General features: G+C 45.3%; 1 protein-coding gene across 3 annotated transcripts in view; it reads left to right on the forward strand.

The window, feature by feature from the left end:
- The window catches only part of MVB12B (multivesicular body subunit 12B), a 183,384-nt gene that overhangs the window by 103,927 nt on the left and 51,690 nt on the right, over positions 1-27,767 (forward strand). For all 3 annotated transcript variants that reach the window (XM_032865875.1, XM_032865877.1, XM_032865876.1), the window contains exon 7: positions 559-653. In XM_032865875.1, the coding sequence (XP_032721766.1) occupies positions 559-653 (95 nt within the window). The remainder of the gene's footprint in view (positions 1-558; positions 654-27,767) is intronic.

Here is a 27,767-nt window from a genome sequence, read left to right on the forward strand (position 1 = left end):
CTGAGCACCTACTGTGTACTCCTGCCCGAGGGCGAACACGCAGACCCAGCAGTTCGGGAGAGCAGGTCATTCTGAGTCTCAGTGGTTGTATGTTTTCTTGGACTCACGTGGTAGTAATAATACTCTAGACCTTCATTCACAAAGTGCTCCTTGCCCATACTCTGCCCTATGGGACAGGAATGAAAGCCATTGGATGGACAACGGAAGCAAGATGGCGGAACATGCCCAGGCTTCTGGTCAGGGTCAAGTGATTTGTTTCTGCGGGTGTATTTTGCACAGTGAGCAGAGATCTAGACAAAGTTGCTCATGCATGCCATAAGGCTTGGGAAACCTTTTCCTCCACTTGGATATTCTTGGAATTGAAGAAGGTGGTTGCTGATGTCTGGAAACTTCTGAATTCCTTGGGGGGCTTTGAGCTGTTGGGGGGGCCTGCTCCAGGGGGAGCCCCCTCCTCCTGCTCTGTGCTGCTGCAGGCTAGTGGTGGCGCGGGTGCTTTCTGAGCCTTGGGGAGTGCTCTGTGCGCCCTGTAACCTCCTCTCTCCTCCGTCTCTTTCTTAGGCACATCTCACTAACGCTCCCTGCTACCTTCCGAGGCAGGAACAGCACTCGGGCTGACTATGAGTACCAGCACTCCAATCTGTATGCCATATCAGGTACGTGGGGCCTCTGCTTATGGCCAGCTACAGTGTCTGTGTCCCAGGCACCACCTCCCTCTGCGTGTCTCCTGGCTTTGAATGGCATCTGTCTTACCTGTCTTTTCACCCTGCGAGGAGCCTGTCCCCTGCAGAGATCAGCCCTTTCCTTCCTTTGTGTCACCTCAGCACTTAGAGAAGGGCCAGACAAGACACTCTGTGCATTTGGAAACTAATGATGAAAAACAATGTGTGGATTTCACGAGCTTGAAGGGAGGTTTCCAGAGAATACTCTGCATTGTTCACCTGCCAGAGCCAGGGCAGGTTTCCCATGGGGTCTCGGGAGCGGCACAGAGCTGAGGCCCAGTCCACTCACCAGCCTGTGTCCAGGTCTGTTCTCGCCTCTCATTTCCCAAAGCTAGGTTTGCGGCTAGAAGGGACGCTGGCTGTCTCCCTTCCCACCCCCATCATAAGGGTCTGTGATTTCTGAACTCGGCCTTGAAGTGGATGGTGGTACTTTGGCCAGAACCTCAGCAGTGCGAGTTTGCCTCTCCACCTTCACCACGGAGGGGAACACTTACAGGCCTGATGGCAGAGTGGAGATTCACGGGGTGCCTGGCAGCACAGGTGACGCGCTAAGAGCCCAGGAAACCCGTAAGCTCACCTCCCATGATCCTAGGCCTCCGGTCAGGGGCGTTTGTATTTAAGGGGGAAGTGGCAAATCGGTACCACTTACCAGCGCATGGCCTTAATGGTGAGTGACGTTTTGAACACGGGAACATGGCACTCATTCATGGACCATAATGAATCCGTTATTTAAAAGGTAATCTTTTTTCTAAAAATTGCAACTTGGGGTTACTAAATAGATGAAATAGAACAATGGTATAATTCATGTCAGTATCAGTTTCTCTTGTTATGATCACTCCCTAATAGGTTTGGAAGTATAAGCAAAAGCCAGGTGTTCCATTTCTGGGTGGGGGGAAAAGGAAGACCCGGGATGTCCTTAAAGCCCAGGCGCCTGGCCTACCTTCAGGAGCCCGGCTCCTGAAGGGGCAGAGGGAGCGCGTCGTCTCAGAAAAGCACCTCCAGAGAGAATTTCTTTTGTGCTGTGGCTATTTCAGCGAAGTCAATAAGGAGCATAACAAGTGTGGAAAGATGACCTATTTTGTAGAAAAGCTATTTCCCCAGATGCTTCGTGGCAGAGTGGTGCAAAACAGGTCTGTGAGACCCAGCAGGGCGGCCCCGTTCCGAACGCACAGGAAGAAACCTCAGTCAAAGCCGATGCTTCTTTCCTCCCACTCGCAAACCTTTTTCCAGCCATGGTGTTCGGCTCGCCCCCCCTTACCTGGGTTCTCTGATGCCTTTCCCAGCTGTTGACATTTCTGCAGAAAAGGACCCACAGAGCGAAACCTCCTCTGGTTTGGCAGGAATGTTCCTGTCTGCCTCTGGACCGCTGCTCCCTCACCCTGCAGCTTTGATGAGGTGTTGTCTGGGCTCATTTCAGCCGTGAGTTTAGCAACACCAAGGTAACAGCCTCAAGACACAGGGGAAGCCATTCAGAAACTTCCTGTTACGTTTATGTAAGTGGCAGTCGGTGGGATTTTATCTTCCAAACAGTGGTAGCGGAGGCTGCTCCCTCCTGTGTCCCCCCCCCACCCCAGCAGCAGGCAGCCCCCAGCACCTCCGTGGTCGCCGGCACCAAATTGCTCCACCAGGGTCCGAAGCTGCTTCGTGGGAAGGCTGCCAGAAAGAGCCCGCAGGACCCGCCAGCTCCATAACGCCTGCAAACTCAGCACTGAACGACCGTGGTGCAGCCGGGAAGCCTGCCCGCCCCCCACCGGCTGCCTGCCTGCGAGCCGTGCTGGTGGAAGGGAACAGAGACCACCTACCCCCCCCCCCAACCCCGTCCCTGCCATGAATAGCGTTTGGCACAGAATGGCTCGTCTCGGTTTGGGATTGCAGAGTTAAGGTTTCAGGGGTTGATTCCAAAAACAGTCAAGGCAAAAGTGTGCCCCAGGCCCTCGCCCTTGCCCGGTGCCCGACGTACGGTGGCTGGAGCTCAGCCAATAAGGAAACGAAGCCTCAGACTGTTCCAAACCGGCCCTGGTGCCTGGCTGCCACAGGCTTCGGGGGTCCGCCTTCCGTGCAGACTGCTGGTGCGCTCTGGTGCGTTCCTGAAAACGTGTAGCGAGGGCTCCCTTCACGTGCGGGCCCTCCCAAATATAAGTAGGTTTCTAGGCAAAGTAAACTGAAAAGCGAGCAGCCCACACTTAACTTGTGTGTGTGTTTGTTAAAGTCATACTAACTTTTCAGCGTCTTCTCAAAGGCATGCCCGTTATCCAGCCCCTCTCCTGTCCCTCGCACAGAGGCCGTTGGTGTCTGTCAGGGGTGCAGAGGGAGGGACAGCACTCAGAGTTGCTGGAGTAAGGGGAGGGGACTCTACGGAACTGTGGCCCCAGCGCGCAGAGCCGCACATGAGCTGTTTATGGGAAGGAGAGCCTTTAGCCCAGGAACGCCCCCTGTGACCTCTGCGGTAGGTGATCTGACCTGCTTCTCAAATGCATCCCGGCCTATGGGACTCCACCTCCGCCCAGCCTGTTCCACCTCTGCAAGGTCCTCCCCTGCTCAGCTGAGCTCGTGTTCATACCCACCCAGCCATTTGGGCTGCAGATGCGTTCCACCGGCCAAGGTGTGCCAGCTACCAGCTGCTCAGCCAGTAGTTCTCTCTCGCCCACAGATGTGGGGTGAGGGGCTTCTGCTAACTCAGTGCCAAAATCCTGAGAAGCGCATGTCCCTTGCCTTGCCACCTCGTACCCTCATCACAGGGCCACAGGGCCTGCCTTTGATCCTCATGCGTCCGCCGATAAGAATTTCTTCTGGAAAATACTCACGGGTGTACAGGAAGGTTTATCCACAGGGAAGAGCGCTGCTGCTTCTTAAAAATAATACTCAGGGAAAGGGCTTGGGGGTGGGGGCTCCTAAATGTCCCAGACAAAAAGCAAAGGGTTAAATTGTGGAACATTCTTAAAAGATTTGATGCCTGAACTCTTAAGGCATCAAAAATGATTTGGATAAAAAGGTGTGGGTGAATGTTGTTAGGTGACAACCAGAACGTGCAACGTGATCACATTTTAAAAAATATCCAGGAACACCTGCGCAGCTCAGTCAGGGAAGCATCCGACCGATTCTTGATTTCTGCTTAGGTTGTGATCTCAGGATCACGGGATCGAGCCCCACATCAGGCTCTGTGCTCCGCATGGAGTCTGCTTAAGATTTTCTCTCTCCCTCTGCTCTTCCCCTGCTTGCACACATGCTCTCTCTCTGCCCCCCCACCCCTAAAGAAGAAATCGAAATGTCTGGAAAGGCACCCCCGAAGGTGTTTACAGTGGTTTTCACCAGTCTTTCCTGCTCTTTTCTTTCCCCTTCTTTGCAGTGTCTCATTTCTCTATGCTGGCAGGTGTTACTTTTATAATAAAAAGTTTGGGCATGTAGTCAGTCAGTTACGTGCCCAACTCTTGGTTTTGGCTGAGGTCACGATCCTTGGGGTCCTGGGATCGAGCCCTGTGTCGGGCTCCACACTCAGCATAGAGTCTGCTCCAAGGAGTCTCTCCCACCCTCCCCCTGCTCTCCCTCAAACAAATACGTAAGTCTTAAAAAAAAAAAAAAAAAGAAAAAGAAAGAAAGAAAAGAAAAGAAAAGAAAAAAGTTTAGACCCTAAGTTCATTTGGCGTGCTCTTAGTAAGCCATGCTGGTTCCTGCGATCACCTTGCCTTTTCTCAGTGCTCCCAAGCCTCCTGACTCCTCTTCTGAATTCTGTTGGAAATCACCTCCAGACCACAGATCGATAATTTTCTTAATGTCCTTTTTGAAAATATGGGATTTTTTTTCCCCTGTTGTCCAGTTGTTGGTACTCCTCCTGTCCACTGCTGTCCCCCAAAGACCACCGACCACCAGTCTAACACCACTGGTGGTACAGACGCCGATGGGGTGTGGGAGCCTGGCTGCTTGGGCCATCTCCTCACCTGTCTTGCTCCTCACACCCCACATCATCATCTCGTTCTTTTCGTTAGGCTTGAGGATGGTTTTTTTGAAAGAGGAGATAGAAATCGAGTGGTAGGTGCCTGGTTTGGCTCACTATGATCCATGTGTGTTAGAGTTGGCAAGCCACTTTTTTTTTTTTTAATCTTTGTGTCTGATAAATGGGAGCTCATGGGTTCACGCTTTCCTGGCAACATTCGAACTGGCTTGTCCCCCTTAAAACCTTACCTCCTGGGAGGTGCCTCCTTGGGCCATGTTGATTTTCTAGATTCTACCCCAAAGCCCTACTCCTGCGAGCCCTTGTCAGGCTTCTTGGAGCTGTTCATTTTCTTCCTAAGAATGTCCCATTGGGGAGGGTATGTGCTATGGTGAGTGCTATGAAATGTATAAGCCTGATGATTCACAGACCTGTACCCCTGGGGCACATAATACATTACATGTTAATTAAAAAAAAAAAAAAAAGAATATCTTCTCTGTTCTGGGGAAGCCTGGGTGGCTCAGTTGGTTAAGCAGCCAACTCTTGATTTCGGTTCAGGTCATGATCTCAGGGTCATGAGATCGAGCCCCATGTCGGGCTCTGCACTCCGTGCAGATTCTGTTTGAGAATCTCTCCCTCTGCCCCTCCCCCCACACACGCTCTCTCTCCCTGTCTCTTTCTCTCTCTCTCTCTCTCTCAAATAAATAAAATAAATCTTAAACATATATATTTTTTCTGTCCTGGAAAGTGTTCTGCTTTAGTCCTGAATGATAGCCTCCTATACTTTCTGTTCCCCCTAGAATTATTTTAGATGTCTAGATGTCTGACCATTTATTTCCAGGCCAGCCGGTCCAGAAAGATACAAGGCAGCTCCAAAAATACATGTAACCAAATGAAAATGGAAGTGAAAAAGTAAGAGTGAGCAAAAATAAAGGATAGAAAAGGAGGGTGCAGCTGTGGGTGAGGTTTTGCACAAAGGGGATTCTGGATTTGGTTCCAAATCAGGACAATCTCTGTATGGATAAGATTAAAACAAAGCTGGTTGACTAGGATGAACCTAGCTTTTCCTTAAATGGAATTCTTCCTCATAAAGAGGGCCAAGTACAAGGCTGTGAACAATAAAACAGCCACTTTTCAGTGAGTTTGAGGAGGACAGCCTAGGTGCCCCCATATCAGGGGATCTGCTCGTGTTTGAACCCCTAACATGCTTGGCTGTTGAGTGAGATGTTTCTTAAATGGTCTTGGGTGTCACGTGTCTTAGGGACTAGAGATGTGGGGGTATCAGGAATGCGGGTCCCCCTGGCCTCCTGTCCCACCTGGAAGATGCCCCTGGGCCGGAGGTTCCCCATACGGAGCAGCTCAATCACGAGGTGCCCAGGATCGCTTTTTCTAAGCACGAATGTCTATCTGTCTTTGGGCAGTTTCACTTAATGAACAGGACACGATAGGTCTGGGAAACCACGCTGTGCCATTCTTTTGTTTTGTTGTTGTCATCCACTGATCTATATCTCTAAGTATTTTTTTCCAAAGAACCTATTTTTCTCCCTTTTGAAAAAACTGGCATAGTAATATAAAATAGTAAAATTAAGCAAATGCACATTGGAACTGGCACGTAATGAAGCCAAAAATCTCGAATAGCCCATGAATGCAGGTTGAGCCATAAGGCAGAAACACAGTGCAGGGATCCGGGGGCTCCAGCTTCCCTTCCCTTTCCTCTGTCGGCAGATTGCCTTGCTAATACCTTCATTTATCCAGGAGCATTAGGCTGACCGTGGAATTGATTGCCCACACCATCCCTTTTGAGAGTCAAACGGGCTCCCACTTGTACCCGGACAAAGCGGTAACCTGGAACTGCCCCAGCAGATGGGGTGGAGAGGGGTGTGGTCACCGTGCTTTTAGCTTTCTCAATCTTTTCATTTTTTCCAGTGTTCTTTCTGATGGCTGGAAAAACCCTTTTATTGCCCTCCACAGCTGTTCCTTCTTAAAAATCCATCTCCTTTCAAGATGTTGGGCCAGGAAGCCTGTGGGCATGGACAAGCCTGAGTCCATGGGCTCCTCACTGTGGCTCACAGCAACTTGGACAGAGAGGAGGAGGATTTCCTCTGAAACAGAACTGCGTACGAGCAGTGTGTAACTCTGACATCAGACCGGGAAAGCACAAAGCAATTAAAAATAATTAATGATTTCTGAATATCAGCCTTCCCCATGCAGTTTTAATCTAGTCCTCATTTAAATTGGAAGATGGACATTTAATTATCAGTATTATGAAATTCATGATTTATATATTTCATCCAATTGGATAAAATTTCTGCCACCAGCTCTTCATCTTATTACAAAAAGAAAAAATAACCTGTATGTTTTACAGTGTGATCATTTAAAAAGTCTTCTGAAACACATCAAACAATTACAAACATATTTTCCTTTGTAGTGATTACATTATTTCTATCCTTTAATTAGGAAAAAAAAAAATCTCACCTGGAAAATTGAACGTGAACTTAATACTTTCATGATCGTAAAGCATGGCTGGGTTTGAAAATGAAGGCTAAAAGACCAAAACAATAGGGTGCTTGAGAAAGGCTGGCTTTTTTCTGCATAAGGTGCTCTGACCAACAGCTGCTCCAGCCGCAGCGTGGACGGTATCCTCGCAGAATTTGCGTCTGCGTTTTCTGTGCGCATGCCCGTGCTGCTTCTTTTCCCCTGAATTTGGGTGTCAGCTGTGAGTGGGTTGAGTGACGATGTTACTGATAATCACAAATGCAGGAACCCCAGTGTCTTCCAGTGGAAGCCCCATATGAGAGGCAACCTTTGTGTTCGCAGGTGCACCCCAGCCCTCACCGTGGCCTTTGTCCTTCATGGACGTGCTCGTGTGGCTTCCGTGGCCTGGCGTCCAGACTCCTGCCTCCCTTTCCCCTCCGCCGAGGATTTTCCAAGCCACCAAGAACTGGTTAGAGACTTAGGTGGGAGGGTGGCAAGGATCCGGGAGAGAGGGAAGCATCCATTTGACGCAGCCACAGATAATAGCAGATGGGGGAAACTCCTGAATGAAGCGAAAAAATATTTATAATAATGGTGCTCAAATCAGGGAGGAAATAAGTCATTTTGGAGGCATATAAATTTTTATCATCACCTCCAACAGCCACGCGTCCCTTGTCTATCCATCTATTCTCGCCCTGACTGACAACAAAATCGAGGGCAAAGAAAAATATAATAAGAAAAAGAAGAAATGAATGGGAGTGGATGGGGAATTGATCGCCTCGTGTATTTGTAGATCCTGATGTAAAAGGTGCAGTTGACAGGTGGCCGGCTTCGCTCTGTACACAACCATGTGTGTGCTGTCAGACGCACGCACGCTGCCTTGTTTCGATTGATGAATTGCCTGCTTTCTTGATTAAACCTTCCGTCACTTAAGAAACAAAAAGCCTGTGTTTAGATGGCAGAGTGGGACATGTCAAAAAAATCTGCCTCCTTTACCTTTGTGCAGATGTTGGGCACAGACTGTAACATGTATTATTAAAATGAATGTGGCATTTACTGTGCATTATTCCTTTCCTGGGAGAAAGGACTATAAATTATATGCTAATAATAAGCTTTAACCCTTTCGAAATGCAAAAGATTTAAGAGTGCAAATATTCACGGAGGCCTGGCTAATTGGATGTGCTTTTATACACCCGCCGTGACGGCCGTGTCACTGAAGTTAATGAACAGCGCGTGCGGGCAGACACACAGGGCGCTCGGGGAACTCTCGCCTCCTGGAGGTGTCCCGCCCTGCAAGGACCTCCACTAGGAGTTCTCAGAGAGAGTGAGGCCCCGAAGGCCCTCCACTGTGCTCTGGACCATCTTACTTTGGATTAGGTGTGGAGGCACAGCCATGCCCAGTGGCCCCAGCGAGTCTCCTGGAGCCGAGAGAGTCAAAGGCGGTCCCCTCTTGGCTTTCCTGCATCCCTACTTATGGGGCTGGCTTGGCTCAGGCCTGGCGGTACCAGGCACTGGTGCCTCACACTTGACTTGTCCATCTTTCTTGACACGCTCCTCGATGCTCAGTCCAGTTGCCCAGGTAGCAGATTCATCTCCTCGAAGCAGAACTCTAGAGAGCACATCTTCATCAGCCTGCCCCAGTCCACGGCCAGCTGCGGTGATCCACACCTCACTTGCCCAGCGTCGAGGCTGTCTGGTGGCCAGTCTCTACTTTTCCAGGGTCTTCTCTCCATTTCTCTTCACCGGTGTCACTCCCGGGTCCTCACTTTGTCTCTTTGTGCCTGTGCCCCTGCCGATCATATGGCCCAGATTCACCCAGCTTCCCTGTGGATCCATCTTTGAGGGCTGGTCCTCAGACTGCCTCTTCCAGTAAGCTTTACCGGTCCCTTCCACCTGGGGCTGCTCCCTTCCTGGTGTGCCCCCACACTGCTTCCTGCTGCAGACCTTTCCCCCGTGAGCACCTTGAGATGGCAGAGGCTTATGTGCAGTGAAGAAGGAGGGTGTCTTCAACCCTTCCTGAATCATGGAGGATGTCATTAAAGGTGAAGGACAGTTTACTCCTCCATTCATTTAGCAGACTCTGAGGGCTTCCACGCGCCTAGCCCCATGTTCTCTCCCGAGGACGACAGGAAGCTGGTGGAAGAAGGGTCAGCACGTGGCTGATGGGGCATCTGGAGCCTGAAGCACGTGTGGCCATCACACCAGAACCTCTGAATGACCATATGGGTTGCACACCATGCAACGCATGTGAACGGCCCCACACCAGAGCTGGGCCACAGTCTCACGTGATGTTGCCTTGGGCAGGTCACTCCACACTAGCTGTCCGTAGCTGGGAAATGATTCACTAATGACCTCCTCCTTCCCAGCATTGGCGTGAGGATCCGGGGCGTATGAGAACATTTTGTAAGTCGGGACGCAGCACAGGAATGTCCCCCTTCTCTCCACACGGACCTCCCCTGCGGGGCTGTGATCAGAGCAGAGCCCAAAGATTTGAGGAGAATTATCACTCAGATCACACTGGCTCCTGACCCGCGTGCCCTTCCCCTTCTCAACCCTCTCTTCTGTAGTTTTATAAATGAGATTACTTCACTGTCATCAGTGCGCCGGGAGAAAATCTGCCTCAATCCAAACAAACTTTCAGGCAAGGCTCTCTGGCCTGGCTCAGATTGGCACCCCTTGCTAACCGAGACACTTTGTCACTGTTGTCACTTAGAAGTGGGCTAGGCAGTCCACAGGCCCTCAGCAGGGTGACAGAATGATGGCTTGGGGCAGGAAGGAGAGGAGGGCTGGGCTCAGTGAGCCAGCAGCATCTGTAAAATCCTCCAACGTGCCTTTGGCTTTTGGGGAAGAAAAGGACTAGGGTGGGGGGCTACTGGCTGCTTTCTGCTCCAGGCCTTCGTTTCTGCCTCATCCTGGGCTCCACCGGCAGCAGAAAGTTAAGACTTTTTCCAGTTTTGTCATTGTGAAAAAAATAAAATAAAAAATTATTAGGTGACAGCTACTTCGGTGCTCTCGAAGCAGTGGCCACACGTCCCCCCACCCCCCGGTGTGCTTTCTTTCTCTCTCTGGTTTTTAGGCAAGGCCGAGTTTAGGCAGCGTCAGTTTAATGAACCATGTCCCCTGTTCAGACCCAAGAGGGAGGCAGCTGGGGGGGCAGCAGGAGGACCCTGGGCAGGAGCCTCGAGCGCCAGGCCCCATTCTTGAACCAACCAGCCCCATAACGCCTTCCGGGATCTGTATGTCCGAGTCTACGGCAACAAGAGCATCCATAATTTAAACAGAACAGTATTTTCCGGAAGCTTCTTGTATGCCAGGTGTGGTCTAGTATCTAAGACAGCAGCGATCATACCCTCTCCCGGGTTGAGGGTGCCGTGGGAAGGAATCTTCACGGGGTGTGTGGGTTGGGTGCCCAGGGTGTCACCAGCACACGTGCGGCTGCGGCCCCAGACTCACAGGCATCCCATCCACACACCACCCTGACCGCAAAGACCCTGACTGCGGCAACAATGTGAGGAAAACCAGCTTTCTGACACGTTTCTCCCCTTGTGTTTATCGTCCTTGTCTAGTTGTCAAGCAGAAACATGCATGCATTTGCCTGTCCTGCTTCCCTTCCCGGCGGGCTGCCTTCCTGGGGGCCCACAGCAGAGTCCCTTCCGGAGGCCTGGTCAGAGAGGCACTGCAAACAGGGGGAGCACACTGAATCCCCACTCTTCATCTGCTCTTAGCCTCTCTTCAGAAGCTTCCTCTGGGCTGAGTGAAGGAGCCCGGCTCAAAAACGCAGTCCTGCCTCCGGGCAGCTGACGTCAGATAAGCCTTCTGTTTCTTTTTCTAGCTCTGTCTCTGTCCCGCTAATAGACTGTCAGCCAAGAGGGGGGAAATGCTATAATTAAGGCAACTTCTTTAATTTAAACACATTTAGGGAGCTGAAGTTGTTTTTGCTTTTATTAAAACAGATTATATTAATTTATTTTAATAATACCTAACCTTCCTCCAGCACTTAGCATGTGTGAGAGTCTGTAGTAAGCACTCTGCATGCATTTTGTCATTTAATCGAGATAAAGCCTTACCAGGAATACCTTACAACAAAACCTTTAGGGCTTGGGGGCGCCTGGGTGGTTCAGTCAGTTAAGCGTCTGCCTTCGGCTCAGGTCATGATCTCAGGGTCCTGGGATCGAGCCCTGCATCAGGCTCCCTGCTCACCAGGGAGCCTGCTTCTCCCTCTTCCTGCCACTCCCTCTGCTTGTGCTTGCGCTCTCTCTCTCTCTCTCTTTCTTCCTCTCTCTGTCAAATAAATAAAATCTTAAAAAAAAAACAAAACACAAAAAAACTTCAGGGTTTGTACCATCACTACTATTATCTCTATAGGTGTAGCACAGCTGCTCAAGCCTTGTAAAACAAATCTCTCTTATATAAATCTTTATTTTACCTTTATAACTATTTTTATTTTACAGATAGAAAAAAAAATGAGGTTTTGAAAGATTTTAGTCTCTCCACAGTTCTATTGCTAGTAAGGAGAAAAGCTGAGATTCGAACCTAGGTCTCTCTGATCCAGCCGCTAAGCTCCAAATCCCCAAGTCACATATGTGGCTCCAGGTCGCATGTGACCATTTCCTTCCCCTTACTGACTTGAAGTTGGAAATGGCACTCATACCCCAAGTGAGTCATGCTGGGACTAACTTGGGAGATTAGGTGTCAGGGTTGTTTAAATCTCAGAAGTTTACCCCATTAGCATGAGGCCCTGGACACTGGCCTGAGGACAACTCCTGAGTCCACAGAACATCTAGAATAGGGTTGGGGCTCCCGTGGGCGGTTGTTGAGCAGAACAGTGATCGGATGAGCATGCAGACCCCGCACTTAAGCTGAGTGGCCCCAGGTGAGGGGCTTAACCTGTGCCTTAGTTTCCTTATCTGTTGAATGGGAATGAGAGTGGGTTTGTTGGTGAGACTTGAAATCAAGCCTGGTACATGGGAGGTGCCAGAGATGTGTTGCTATGATTGTAATTATTCCATAGTCCCTTCCTCCCACCACTTCTCAGAGCTTTCCCGACCAGGAGAGGGAATATTCTAGGAACCTCAGGGAACTTCCTTGCCATCAGTAGATGGGACTACCAAGGTTCTTGTTGTTGCAGACCTCTTTCTGGGAGTTCTGGACATCTGGATATCTCCTTACCATGGTCTTCTCTTAGCTGTGTGGTGATAGTGGGCGACCCAAACCCACCACTTCACCTGCTGGGACTGAACCTTAGCTGTTGTCCTCCTCCTGCCCAGCTGTGCTGGGCTGTGCTCATGATGGGACATTTGTTTGAATGACAGTCACCTTATGGCCTCTTCTGCTTTGAAGCATTATTGTCCAGATTGGGCATCCTAGGATGCATCCAAGCCCCAGGTTACTGAGCCATTGCAGACCCTGTGTGTTCCCTGTCCATGCCCAGCCCACATTCCCCTCCTACCTGGTTGTAGCTCCCCAGCTTCTGCTGTTGCCACCGCCACCAAGCACCCCAGTTCCCGCCTTGCTGACTTACAATGGTAGGCGTGGGGTCACTTTCCACATGAGTGTTGGAGGCATCTAAACTCCTGATGGCTTGATGAGTGAAGATGGGGGCATTGGCAGAACCTGGGGAGGAGTTGGATAGCCACATAGGCTTTGGGGATGAGATGGGAAATTACCCTTCCGTCACACGATATGAGCCTCCTCACATTTGTGGTAGAAGAAATGCATTCAGTTGCTAACATTAGGACTAAAGAAATTCTGATCTGTTTTAGAAAAACGAAACCTTACCTGAATCCACCCATTGATGTGTTTGGGTCCTGAACACCCAGTGCATTTCCCCCTCTTTTTACTAATGGCAATGATGGGCCTTACCTGTTTTTGTTTTAAAAACAAACAAAGAAACAAACAAACAACAACAAAAAAACCCTTCAGTGCTCCAGCCTAGAGTTTGGATGGAATATATTTATCACTTATCCCAGAGAAGGAGGCTCCTTCTTCCCCAGATTTGTCTTTCGATTGTCTCCAAGACAATGAGTGATGCGGAACTCTCATCCAAGGCCAAGATCCTTTGTCAGAGAGCGGTTTCTCACGCCTGACTTGTTTTATAGCATGAACGATCTCATGATCCACCAGCGAGACAACATCCATAATTTTGAGTGAGAGAGTAAAGCTTGCCTGGTTGGCCCTAAGCTTCGCTTCTGGTGACACTTAGAGGTACTTAAGAGCTTGCTACCTAGAGTCAATAAGCGCACCCATCTTTATGTTCCGTTGCCCTGCGTGTTTACATTACCTACGCCCTATGCTAACAAAACGCCGTTGTCACTCCTGCCGGAAGGTCCTGGGGCTCATGAGTTCCAGAGTCGTCCTTCATCCTCATTCTGCCAAAGATGGTTGTGCCTTGCGTAGACCCAAATGGGCGGCTTCTTTGGCTTCTTGGCTCTCGATGCCATCCTGTGAGGCTTTGGCCATCTGATGGGTTTCCCAGTTCTAAGGAAGTGGATCCATCTTTGGTGGGAGTGTTTGTTCCCAGCCGGGTTCTCTGCTGGAGTGCAGGTTCCCTTCTGGGCTGCTGGTCCAGTGATGCCTCTCGGGTACTGGTATGTGCCTGATGCCCCGCCTGGGACCTGGGTGGCAGGAGGCACTCAAGGATCTGTGCCATCTGATCAGTTCTCGAGATCCACGCTTTCCAGCTGCGTGACCTCGGATAGATCGTGTGACATTTCAGTTCATTTTCCCTTCTGTAGTTTTGAGGATCAGAGATAATGTTCGTGAAGTACCTAGTACTGAGCAAGCACCCTGGAAATTGTAGCAGGAATGACTGTCATAAATACTGTTATTCCAGTGCGGTGCTGCTTATTATTCTGGAAGCACCAGTCTTACTCATACTACAGTTTGACTCCACCACCCCACCCAACCCCCAAAAATGGACTTGGGGGAGGAGCAGCTGCTTCACTAAGGAAAAACCAGAAGGGAACTCACACCTGCAGGGACCCTGCCCGGTACAGGGGACTTTTGGACATAACATAAGGCAAATCCTCCACCCCAGGTCAGAAATCAGTATTTGCTTGAGATGGAGTTCGCCACTGGGTCAAATAATTTTAAAACAAACTCCTCAACATTTAAATCGGCTTCTGATTTATTCCTCCCCACCAGATTAGATCTGATTAAGAAAGGATCGTAGCTGTGTTCATTCCACTCTTGAAATGGTTTGACTTTCTCTTTGCCTTTTGGTTTGTGGCTCTTTCTTTCCTGCCCCTCCTATCCCAGGACGCTTTAGCAGGAGGGAAAAAAAAGAAAGAGGGAGAAAAAAAAAATAAATAAATAAACAGCAACAACCCTTTCCTTACCCCAGAATCCTTACATATCTCTGAGCCAGGGCTTGGTTTAAGGGTCCATCAGAGTCCTACCACCCACTGAGCACATCGCCAAGTCTCCTGTTCCAAAGCTCACTGCCAGGCCAGGGGTCCCCAAGCTCTGAGGCCTGTATTGAAGTCACAGCCACAACCAAGGCATCCTTTCTCTGCATTTGAAAGTGGACCAGGGCACCTGGGTGGCTCAGTGGGTTAAAGCCTCTGCCTTCAGCTCAGGTCATGGTCCCAGGGTCCTGGGTTCGAGGCCCACATTGGGCTCTCTGCTCCGCAGGGAGCCTGCTTCCTCCTCTCTCTCTGACTGCCTCTCTGCCTACTTGAGATCTCTCTCTCTGTCAAATAAATAAATAATAAAAAAAAATCTTTAAAAATAAAAAAATAGGGACACCTGGGTGGCTCAGTTGGTTAAACGGCTGCCTTCGGCTCAGGTCATGATCCCAGCGTCCTGGGATCGAGTCCCACATCGGGCTTCCTGCTCAGCAGGGAGCCTGCTTCTCCCTCTGCCTCTGCCTGACACTCTGTCTGCCTGTGCTCACTCTCTCTGACAAATAAATAAAATCTTTAAAAAAAATAAAAAATAAATAAAAAATAAAAAAATAAAATTAAATTAAATTTAAAAAAAAAGAAAGTGGACCAAACGACTTTCTTAGATGTCCCCATCTCATGGGAGGACACTAGACTCTCGATGGTGAGGAATTGTTCCTTTCTCCATCTTTTTTTTTTAAGATATTGTACCTTTTATTTGGCTTTAATGAGGACAAACATTTTAATCAGAGGTTAGTCATTTATTTTTGCAAACTATTGTTTTGATTCATCATTTTTGCAGATAATTAAATGGTTCAGTTGGCACAGTGTGTCTACTTTATTAAAACAGGTAATTTTGAAAAAAAAAAGATGCTATTTTTTGGATCACTGCACAAGAATTGCTTTTATCTTCATCTTTGAGCATAGTTTCTCATTGCTTTGCCAGAAGGCTCTCGTGTTCAAGCATTTGGTGTCCTCTCTGGTCTGGAGGGTGTTGGCCCTTGGATGACTGGGGTATTAGCCACTGCGCCCTTTGAAACGGGAGATGAAGAGCCCATTCTGTGCTGTTACCTTCTAGAAAGATACGTAGGTTTTAATTGGAGTGGGGAAGAGAGCCTACAAGTTATGAACTTTGCAGAGCAGCAGTTCTTGGGCTGAAAACAGATTAATTGTAGCCCTCACAGTGGGTGGAGTTTAAAAGTCAATTACTGCTTGTTGTATTCTAATTTACACACCAAAGATTTGAAAAAGTCTGTCACTTAGTATGGAAATGAAAAGGTTATGGTACTAGTTTGAGTATACCTATGACTTTTCATTTGTAAATGCTCTAGCTACAATGTATTTGTATGTGTGCAACTTGTAGCGGCTGAGCTATAATGTAACTACATCTGTGAGCAGCTTCCTTATGAGGTGTAACCTTTCAGATTCAGTTTCTTAAATCTCTAACAGCTTAGAATATAGTCCTTTGTCTTGCAGCGTAACCCACTTGTAGGCACTGTGGCTGGCCCCCACACAGCCTTGGGAACACTCTGCTCCTGGGTCACAAACCAGTAAGGGAATGGCCCTTCAGGGGTCAATTTTTTCAAAACACATTGCTCCTGACATTTGCTTTCTTTGATTTTCCCATGTTTGTGTCCTGAATCAGTTAATTCGCTCATTAAAAGGATTTATTTTAGGTGGACCAATTAAAACTTTGGAAGCTAATTTTTTGCTGAGCAGCACAGAGCTCTGAAAACACAATTTATAACGTGGCTTCTGCCCTTTTCCAGCGAGAGCCGAGAGCTGTCCGATAGAGCTGCGGCCTCTGGCGCTCTCGGAAGGACAGATCCGCCATCCTTTGTCCTCCCCTCTGGGCAAGCTGCCTTGTGGGTGGGTTTCTCACGGCCTCCCATTGTTTTAAGGTGAACAGGCAGGTCCGAAAAGTCCAGCCCAGGAGTGGCACGCCACATTTGTTTGCTTGCATAAACCCCATAGTTTAATTTTTTTTAATAGGAAGCTGCTGTGTAGTTTGGATATTTAAACAGTTATTAACCGAATGACAATTAACAGATTGCATAGACAGATTTTCTTTTGAAAACCTCTGAAATTGAGTACAGTTTGCAAAACTATCACGGCATAGTAATGACAATGAATTTTGATTTCCCGGAACTGATATTAGACTCCTTATTAAACTATGTGCATCTGCTTTTAATTTACTCCAAATAATTGGAAAATGCAATGAAGCTTTCCAATTAAAGCACGGCTTTATGCTGTTTAATAATACCCCCATAATATTATAGCTTATGAAGTGACAGGTGAGTTGGTGTATGAATAAAACATAAAGGCAGCAATAAGGGACAGAAAACCGGAGACAGTTGTGGGGATTTTAAATGCTGGATGTAATTTGCATATATTAATCTCTTCTTTTCAGCCTTATCAGGCGTTCTTCAGTATTTGAAGTTAAAATAGCGTTGACAGGCGGGAGTACGCTTAGTTTTTTCAAGGATTTATTACTTGTATAATTTCTGATCTTTAATAAGCAGATATGACTGATCCTCATAGTTCTATAGAAATCGGTTAATTGTTCCAGATGGCGTGTACTGATTATGCAAAATTACTTTTCACACCATTTTTTTTGTGATGGAGTTTGGAGTAAAATTAAATTTTTTATAGCCTTCTTATCATGCTGTTTTACAGTGGTTTTTCCACAGAAGTTGAATTTAATCTACTATATTACATTGACCAGCACAGTTATTCTAATGTAGCATTTTGTGATTTGACAAAGAATAATAGAACACATTGCTCATTGTTCATTACTGTGTCCCTAATAAAAAGGAGCTCCTGTGTATAGAACATAGCTGTTATTTATGAAGAATGCCTAATTCATACAGTTAAAAATGCAAAATTGTACCATGAAGTAGTTCCTTTTGGGGAGAGAGTATCTGAGAGGAGCAAATGGCAATAGGCACATTGCTTCTGATTTTCCATGCTGAAGGAGGGGTCGTCTTTAATGAGCAGATTGTGTAAATTGTGCTACTTTCTTCTTCTTTGAAGGGGGTGGGGGGGGGGAGGCCAGATAATCTCATTCTATTAAGAGAGGTGTCATCAGTTGACTTGTCTTGATTTACATAATCCCAGAAGCCTTTCATAATTGAATAGCATTTATAAAAGGTAGTTACACTTCGGTGTAAAGTATCAAAAAAAAAAAAATGTCTAGAAAGCCTCAATGATAATTCGTCTCTAACGTTTCCCAAAAAGTTGATTTTTGCAAAGTGTCCCACACCCATGTCAGATCAAAGCCCAGGTTGTGTGTGCTATCAGGTGACATGAATCTAGGCTTATCCCTGTCCAGGCCCAGAGATCGCATTCTCCCTGCAGTTCAGTGGGATAGGAAGGACTCAGCAGACTGACCCCAGAGTGGGATCTTGGAGCTGTTATCGTGGTATGGGGGTGGACGCACTTTCCAAGGGGGTGGGAGGAGGAAGATTTTTCTGTTGCATCACAATTCCTGTCTAGGGAGGATGCAATATTTTAAATACAGCAGATAAAGGAAAATACTTCTATGTCTATAATCTGAAGTTTGACTTGTTTCAAAAAAGACTTGTGTATTAAGTCTTATCAAGACTTTTATAGACTCAAGATATATATTTCTATTTGAGTCGGATCCCATATGCAGAGCCACTCACATAGATCTTCACGTGGCGGGCAAGGGCTTGCTCCAGATAAATCTTGTTCTGCACATCAGCCCCTACTACCCTTACACGTCGTCCACAGACCCTGAGAACTCTTCCTCGCCTGAGCAAACTTGAGGTGGATTTGGATCTGTTTAAAGGGTTCAATTCCCTTGGCCCCCAGGGAAGTCAAACTTTTTTTTTTTTTTTTTTAATATTCTCCCACCAGCAACACTGCCTGCTTTCACGGAGGGGTCCATGGAGTGGAGACAGGACTTCATTGACAGCCCCGTGGCATGCTCTTAGGGAAACAGACAGAAGGTCACGAACCTTGGAACTCAGAGGATGGCTGTCCACCTGTGTCAGCTGGGGTTCAGGGCCCGGGGCGCAGGGCAACAGTTGCTCTCGGGAGTGTGGGGTCTCCACAGAGTCCAGAAAAACCAATTCAGCTAGACGTCCAGATGTTAACCACCGGGCAGAGTTACAGACATGGTATTGTTCGCGCTCGGCTGTTTTCTGACCTTTGGGGTATCTTTGGTTAGACTCTCTGCTGTATCTAGTCCAGTCTTACAGGAAGTTTATAGGAAGGTAAATATCTTTGACTACCTATAGGACTAGAATGACTGGTTAAGCCAAACGTAAGGAAGTGTGTTTTGGTTGGAGCCCAGAGCAGTTTCAAAAGGCAGAATCAGGGAAATTGTGTGTCCTCTCTACCTCTAGAGTACTTCAAAAACTTGAAACCTTTCACATGCCCTCTTCTGTAAACTCAAAAAATATTTTTGTGAAAATGAAAGCTATCTGAGAAAGAGAATGCATAAATCAGACATGATTAAAAATATTTGTTCTAATGCAGTAATAATTTGGTAGTAATGCTTTCATCAGTACAGCTTAAGGCTACATTAAGTGGACAGACTTTATATGGATTCTCTAATTTTAATCTTCAAAATGCTATCTAATGTCTCATTAAGACTTGCATATAATGTATCTTAAGTACAGTCATTAAATATAGTTTAGGGAGATTTATGTTCAGATATTGCTTAAAGATGTTTTAATAGGCCCATTTACTCTGATGATATTAATGAGCTCTTAATACAGACTAAGCTTCTAAAACTAGTGGTAAAGACTTCAGCCTGAGCACAACAACTCGGAATCCATTCCTGGTTTGGACAAGAGCCCCCGGGTGAGCCCTGCCAACATTCCGGGGGGCCAGTGCAAGCCCCTCTAATGAGCCCTGAGCTTTAGAAAAGGGTCTCCCCTTCCTGCTTTGGTCCGGCCATGGGCCCCCAAAAAACTCCCATCTTTCTGCACGCAGTCCTTTCTCTCCCCCAAAACCGGGCACAAGACACGTGCTCACTTGGCCAACCTATGCGTCTCCAAGGTCACTGAGCGGCATGGGCGCTCTTAGTGGTGTCACCGGAGCGTGGGAGGGTTAAAGGAGTCTGTCGCCGTGCTTCCCGTGTGAGCATCTGGCAGGTAAGGTGAGCACAGTCTGGCATCGTTATGTGAACAGCTTCGATCTGCCATAAGCAAACCATAAAAGGTCACATGGGTGTGCTTTCATCTCCAGGCATTCATAGGGACTTGGATATACATAACAAAGTGGTCTTGCTAATTCAAAATTGTGAAGTAAAAACCCAGCTTGACCGGAATCTCTGTGTGCCCCATGCTCACGCAGGGTCATTCCCCAGGCCCCGCTTTTCAAACGTGTCGCAAAAAAAATCTGCATTGTTATTTCCTTACCTTTCAGAGAAATACTGAAAAGCACAATTTTTTGTTTGTTTGTTTCAGTTATTTTAAGGGAGAGGGGAAAAAAAGAACCTACGAGTTCAGAGACTTTTCTAATTACTAAATTGGTTTGTTATAAAAAGATAATAGCAAATTTCTTCTTTTCATAATTGGACATTTCTTCCCTGTAGGCTAATGCTTGCGCAGCCCGTGCATGCACAATAAGTTGTGCTTTTGAAAAGCCATAACTAGCTAATAACAGCTACAGTGTCATCAGAGAGTAATGGTGTGCTGATTAGCATAATTAATGACAAATGGTGGTATGGAATTGGTGGATTGGTTTAGCGGATGATGAATGCGGCAAGGCCCAGGCTGGGGCCTGCCAACTAGGCCTCGCTGGCTGTCAGCCCTTCTGTTCTCGCCGAGGCAGCCCTCATTAGTCACGATGGGAGGTGCCAGTTTGTATTCTGTTTGGAGCACAGAAAACTTAATAATCCAAGCAAACGCAGCATTCCCTTTTTCCTCTATTTACTCACAAAAATCTCTGCTCGCTCGTCACTGTTGTGGCTGCACCCCGAAGACACAGCGGTTTCAAGATGCTTCCATGATACTTGAAGGGAAACAAAAGGTAGTGTAATTGACACTCCTATCACGAGGCTGTCCTCTGACCATGGATGGATTCCTCCCGTTAGGAGGACTTGTGCTTTGTGGACTCTGTTTATCTGAGTATTTATAAGGGGAGAAGAGAGGAACTCAGGAAGCTATACATTCTGTCCTGAAATAAGACTAGCACATTTATCTTTGACTTGATTAATCAGGCCTAATTTGCATTCTCAAATGAGACTGATAAAAATGGATTTACCTTTTAACCTTTCGAGGGGGAAAAGTATTTCTCTGCAAGATTTCTGGGGCTAGCTTTCCTTAACCGATAAGAAGCAATTCCTTTATCAATAAAGATGAAAATCCTTAATTTGCATTAGTGAATGAGACTAATTATTATATAGTTAATTAGCATCTGGAAATGAGGATTATCTTAATTACAAAGCACAATTTCCCTAATAGCTACAAAACTCTAAGTTTGATCCGTGTGGAAATTGGTAACTATTATTATGTAATTAGTGATAACATTAATAGTACAGAGTATTTAGGCATAATTTGCATATGCAAATGTAATTTACCTGAACTAAGCAAGTGGACCATTAATGATTGGAGTGTGATAGAGCTGATGGAAAGTTCTAGAGAGCTGAATGGTATCCATTATGCCAAGTATCTAAATTATTAAGTGGTAGAGCAGGTATGGACCTTTTTAATATGTAGGTGGTCAGAGTGAATTTTGTTTTAAGAAGAATTAGTAGCTGGAGGGTTAAATAGTGAAGCTAACTGGTTCGGGAAAGAGCTGGCCACGGTCCTCTCCTTGGCTTTGATTTCCCCGTGCTTCCCAATGTGCCTCGTACTTTCCCCACATATTTTAACATTTCTGACTATTGGATCTGTCTTACAGTTGGGGTGTACATTTAAAGCAGTTATGCACACATATGAGCACAACAAATTATGAAATTGATGGTGCAGCCTACAGTTCTTGGGGGGAAATTCGGAAGACTCTGAATGTTATCTGTGTGGCCCTGGAGTTAGAGCTGCTGCTCTATCTACATCTCCTCCGGTACCCATCAGCATACCTCCTTCAGGCTGTAGCAGTGCTTCCCAAAAGATGGGGCATGCACCCGTGAGATGGGAATGGCCCTTTTGACTTTTGTATCTCACCCATAATCATATACAGTGGATAGCATTGTTTAGGAAAAGGATGAATGGGTATGTTAATTGGTCTTTGGGGTATGCTGCAGTAACAAACAGGCCCCCCAATCAAAGTGGCATACATGACCACCATTTTGTATGTTACTCAAGTTCACAGTTGGTGACTGCAGGTTGGTGGGCTCCTGCTTTGTGGGTCTTCTTGTTCTGGGACCCGGACTGAAGGAAGCCCCGATTGCAACATGCTGTTCTTAGAATAGAGGGAAAGAGCAAGAGCTCCAGAAGTAACACCCAGTGGCTCTAAAACTTTCTGGTCAGACACGGCAAGGTATCCAGCCCAGCCAACATCAGTGCACAGGGGTGTGTTCTTTTCCCCAGGAGGCCCTGACCTTCCCATGGCAGTGGGGGGAATGGTCAGACTCACACAGGGAAGTGAGAACACTTATATAGGAATGGTGGTTTTGAGTTTTACAAAGTGAGTTTCAGCAGAAACAACCAGAAAACAATTAACAAGATGGCAGTAAGTACATACCTGTCAATAAGTACTTTGGAGCATTCAGTCCATTTACACTTAATCAAAAGACATGGAGAGATTGAAAAGATCACAAAAATAAGAAGACCCATCTATATGATGCCTACAAGAAGCGCATTTCAGATCTAAAGACCCACACATGCTGAAGTGAAGGGGTGGGAAAAGATACACCACACAAATGGAAATGAAAAAAGCTGGAGTATGATACTCATATCAGATGAAATAGACTTTAAAACAAAGACTGAACAAAAGACAAAGAAGGGCATTACATAATGATAGAGGCGTCAATCCAAGAAGAGGATATAGCATTCATAAATATTTATGTTCCTGATGTAGGAACACCTAAATATGTAAAGCAAATATTAACAGGCATAAAGGGAAAAATTGACAGTAGTAGAATAATAGTAAAGGACTTTAATACCCCATTTACTTCAATGGTCAAATAATCCAGACAGAAAATCAATATGGAAACATCGGACTTAAACAACAAATTAGATCAGTTGGATGAAATAGGTGTACACAGAGTATTCCATCCAAAAAATGCAGAATACACATTGTTTTCAAGTGCACATGGAACATTCTTCAGGATAAATCACATGTTAGGTGCCCCAAAACAAGTCTCAGTAAATTCAAGTTTATGAAATTATATCAAGCGTATTTTCTGACCACAATGGTATGAAACTAGAAATAATTATAAAAACACTGGGAAAAACACAAACGTGAAAACTAAGCAACGAGTGGGTCAACAAAGAAATAAAAGAGGAAATCAAAATATATCCTGAGACAAATGAAAATGGAAATACAACTTTCCAAAATCTGTGGGATACAGCAAAAGCATTTCTAAGAGTGAAGTTCATCATGATACAGGGCTTACCTGGAGAAAAAAAGAAAATCACAAGTAAACAATCTGACTTTACACCTAAAAGTATTAGAAATAGGAGAATAAACAAAGCCCAAAGTTAGTAGAAGTAAGGAAGGAATAAAGATCAGAATAGAAATAAATGGAGACCAAAAAAGAGAGAGCGAAAAAGAACCAATGAAACTAAAAGTTGGTTCTTTGGAAAGCAAAGTTAATAAGCTTCTAGCCAGACTCATCAGGAAAAAGAGAGGCCCAAATAAAATCAGAAATGAAAGAGCTGTTATAACTGACACCACAGAAACACAAGCGATCATAAGAGACTATTACAAACAATTATATACCAATGAATTAGAAATCCTAGGGAAAAAAATGGATAAATTCCTAGGAATACCCAACCTTCCAACACCAAATCATGAAGAAATGGAAAATCTGGAAAATGTGAATAGACTGATTATAAGTAATGAATTGAGTCAGTAATTTTTAAACTCCCAAAAAGCAGAAGTCCAGGACCAGATGGCTTCCCAAGTGAATTCTAGGAATGCAAAGATAGCTCAACATCCATAAATCAGTGTGATTCACCACATTAACAAAATGAAGGATAAAAATCATATGATCTTGTCAGTAGATGCAGAAATAACATTTGACAAAATGCAACATCCACTTATGATAAAAACACTCAAGATAGTAGATATAGAAGGAAATTATCTCAACATAAAAAAAGGCCATATATCACAAACACACAGCTGACATCCTACCCAGTAGTGGAAAGATGAAAGCTTTTCCTCTAAAATCAGGAACAAGACAAGGTTGCCCACTCTCACCACTTTTATTCAACATAATATTGAAAATCCTAGCCACATCAAGTGGGCAATAGAAAGAAATAAAAAGAATCCAAATTGGAAAGGCAGAAATAAAACTGTCACTATTTGCAGATGACATGATACTATACTGAGAAAACCCTAGGCTCCACACACACACAAAATTAGAGCTATTAAATGAATTCAGTAAAATCATAGGATACCAAATTAACATATAAAACTTGATTGTGTTTCTACACACTGATAATGAACTATAAGAAATTAAGACAGTCCCATTTGCAATTCCATCAAAAAGAATAAAATACAGGGGCGCCTGGGTGGCTCAGTGGGTTAAGCCTCTGCCTTCAGCTCGGGTCATGATCCCAGGATCCTGGGATCGAGCCCCGTATCGGGCTCTCTGCTCAGCAGGGAGTCTGCTTCCCCCTCGCTCTCTCTGTGCTGCTCTGCCTACTTGTGATCTCTCTCTCTGTGTGTCAAAGAAATAAATAAAATCTTAAAAAAAAAAAAAAAAAAGAAAGCCCGGTAGTAAAACCACACATATAAGGTCAATTAATCTGTGAAGGAGGCAAGAATTTACAGTGGGGAAAAGATTAAGAAATGGTGTTGAGAAAACTGGACCACCATCTTACATCATATACAAAAACACAATTAAAATGGATTAAAAACTTTGAATTCAAGCCCTGAACCCATAGAACTCCTAGAAGAAAACATTAGCTGTTGGTAAGCTCTTTGACATTGGTTTAGCAGTATTTTGGTGAGCCGGTCTTCTCAGGCAAGGGCAACAAAAACTAAAACAACCCAAAAAGCTTTTAGACAGAAAGAAAGCCATCAACAAAATGAAAATACAACTTACAAATGGGAGAAGATATACACAAATCATACATCTGATAAGGGATTAATATCCAAAGTATATAAAGAAGGTATACAACTTAATATCAAAAACACAACAGTTTAAAAAATGGGCAGAGAACTCGATAGACATTTTTCACAGAAGACTTACACATGGCTGACCACATGAAAGGATGTTCAACTAATCTTCAGGGAAAGCAAATCAAAATTACAATGTGGTATCACCTCACACCCGTGAAATTGCCTATTATCAAAAGACACAAAATAACAAGTGTTGGCAAGGATGTGGAGAAAGGGGAACTCTTGTACACTGTTAGTGGGAATGTAACTTGCGGCAGCTGCTATGAAAAATGTGGAAGCCCTTAAAAAAATTGAAAATAGAACTGGGGCACCTGGGTGGCTCAGTGGGTTAAGCCTCAGCCTTTGGCTCAGGTCATGATCTCAGGGTCCTGGGATCGAGCTCCGCATCGGGCTCTCTGCTCAGAGGGGAGCCTGTTTCCCCCTCCTCCTCTGCCTGGCTCTCTGCCTGCTTGTGATCTCTCTCTCTCTCTCTGTCAAATAAATAAGTAAAATCTTTTTTTTAAATTAAAATTTAAAAATAAAACTACCATAGGGTTCTGCAGGTCCACTTCTGGGTATTTATCTGAAGAAAATGAAAAAAGAAACAGAAAATGAAGAGATAATATGCTTCCCAGCATTTATTGCAGCATTATTTACAATAACCGAGATCTGGATGCAGCCCAAGTGTCCACTGATGGATGAATGGATAAAGAACATGTGGTATATACATACAGCAGAGTATTATTCAGCCATAAGAAAAGACTAAAATCTTGCCATTTTCAACAACATGGGTAGACCTTGAGGGTGTCATGTTAAGTGAAACAAGACAGAGAAGGACAAACATCATATGATTGTACTTACATGTGGAATCTAAAAATGAACAAACGAAACCGAAAAAGACTCATCAATACAGGAGACAAACTGCTGGGTACTAGAGGGCACAGTGGTTGGGTGGGGGTGGTAGGTGAAATAGAGGGGATTAAGAGGTACAAACTTGCAGTTATAAGTCACGGGGATGGAATGTACAGCATAGGGAATATAGTCAATAATATTGTAAAAACTTTGTGTGGGGACAGATGGTAACTAGACTTATGGGGATCATTTCTATAGTGTGTAAAAATTCTGAGTCACTATCATGTACACCTGACACTAATAAGATACTGTATGTCATTTGTACTTCAATTTTTTAAAAAAGTGAGTTTCAACCAGAGAAAGAAAAAGGTGGGTTTCAGAAAAAATAAATTAAAAATAATATGAAATAAAATTCTAATTAAAAAAATTTTTAAGTGAGCTTTCAGATGTAAAGAAAAATATAAAAATAATTATACTGAAAAAAGTAAGTGAAGCTGGGGCATGAGACGTTGCTTCCTAAAGTTTGAGAACCATTGTCCTGTAATACCTCTGGTTTCCGTAGCTTATTTCAACTCATCAGGCACTTGATTCTCCTGGAACAGTTAGGCTTAGCACCAGGATTTTCACAGGGGTTCCAGTGTGGTGGAAATAGCGGTGCCCCCTGGCGGCTAAGGCTCATTTTGATCTCTTCCAAACTTGAGAAAGTCACTCATTTTCTCTGGGATTCAGTTTTCCCAGCTGCAAAATGAAGCTGTTGGACTAGGTGGTAGTCCTTCTAGTTGCTCTGCCCTCCCACCATGCCTGCTGAGCTCCTGTTGAGAGCCAGGCACTTTGCAGGGGCTGGAACAGAGGTGTTCCAGACAATTTTGCCTCAGGGCTTGTGGGACTCAGCAGTTCCTATAAGAACCTTAAAAAGTTTGTTGCTAGACAGAACAATTTGTTGATAAATTTCTTTTATCAAAAACAGACAAGGGCGCCTGGGTGGCTCAGTGGGTTAAGTCTCTGCCTTCAGCTCAGGTCATGATCTCAGGGTCCTGGGATGGAGCCCCACATCGGGTTCTCTGCTCAGCAGGGAGCCTGCTTCCCTCTCTCTCTCTGCCTGCCTCTCTGCCTGCTTGTGATCTCTCTCCCTCTGTCAAATAAATGAGTAAAATATTTTTTTAAAATTAAAAAAAAAAACAGACAAAAACTTTTCTGATTTATAAATTCAGACAGTATTTTAGGGTAGATCCTTATCCTTTTTTTCTAATATGTATAGACATATACATATTAATAATACAATACTAATATGTATATGTATACATACATATATATATATCTTTATATAAAAGTAGATTCCTACCTAATTAAGTGTCCGTTCTGGTTTTTTTGGTCAGATTTATTGAGGTTTAATTTACATACCATAAAATTCACCCTCTTGATGTATACAGTTCGGTGAGTCTTAACAAATGTTAAATGTCAAACTGGCACAATAAATGTCATGCAACTGCCACTAGAAGAAAGATACAGAATTTTTCCATCATGCCAAAAAGTTCTCCAGTTCCTGCTGCTGGTCATTTCCTGCCCCATGCCCAGCATGACGACCACCCGTGTGTTTCATGTGTCATAATGGAGTCCTACAGGATGCAGCTTTGTGTGTGGCTCACCATCATGTTTTTGAGATTCATTAAAAACTATTTATTTATTTAAGTCATCTCTACACCCAGCAAGGGGCTCCAACCCACAATTCTGAGATCAGGAGCCGTGTGCTCCTACGGACTGAGCCAGCCAGGCGCCCCAGGAGCTTGCTCCTTTTCATTGCTGAGAGTGTCCGTTCCATTCTGTGACCTGGTCGCAGGCTTCCTCCTTGCCTTTCCGTCGTCTTCCCCGGGGCAGATGTCCTGGTTGTGTGTGTGACCTTCCTCATGGATGCGGTGCACTTTATCTAACGGGTCCTCTAAGGCTGGATATTTACATTCTCTTCCCTTCTGAAATACTTTGGTAAGCTTCCCTTCAGATAAACCTTTGTTCCTTAGGGTAAGTGTGCATTTTTAGGCATCTCGATATGTAGTGACAAATTGTCCACCAAAATGATTGAATCCATTTACACTTACACATACATGAAAGGGGTTAGCCTTCCTTTCCAAGATCTTGATCACTTTGAAAGAGGACACGGCATCTCACCGTGAG

The sequence above is a fragment of the Lontra canadensis genome, unplaced genomic scaffold, assembly GCF_010015895.1.
Source record: "Lontra canadensis isolate GAN:19392208 unplaced genomic scaffold, GSC_riverotter_1.0 scaffold30, whole genome shotgun sequence".
Classification (NCBI taxonomy): Eukaryota; Metazoa; Chordata; class Mammalia; order Carnivora; family Mustelidae; genus Lontra; species Lontra canadensis.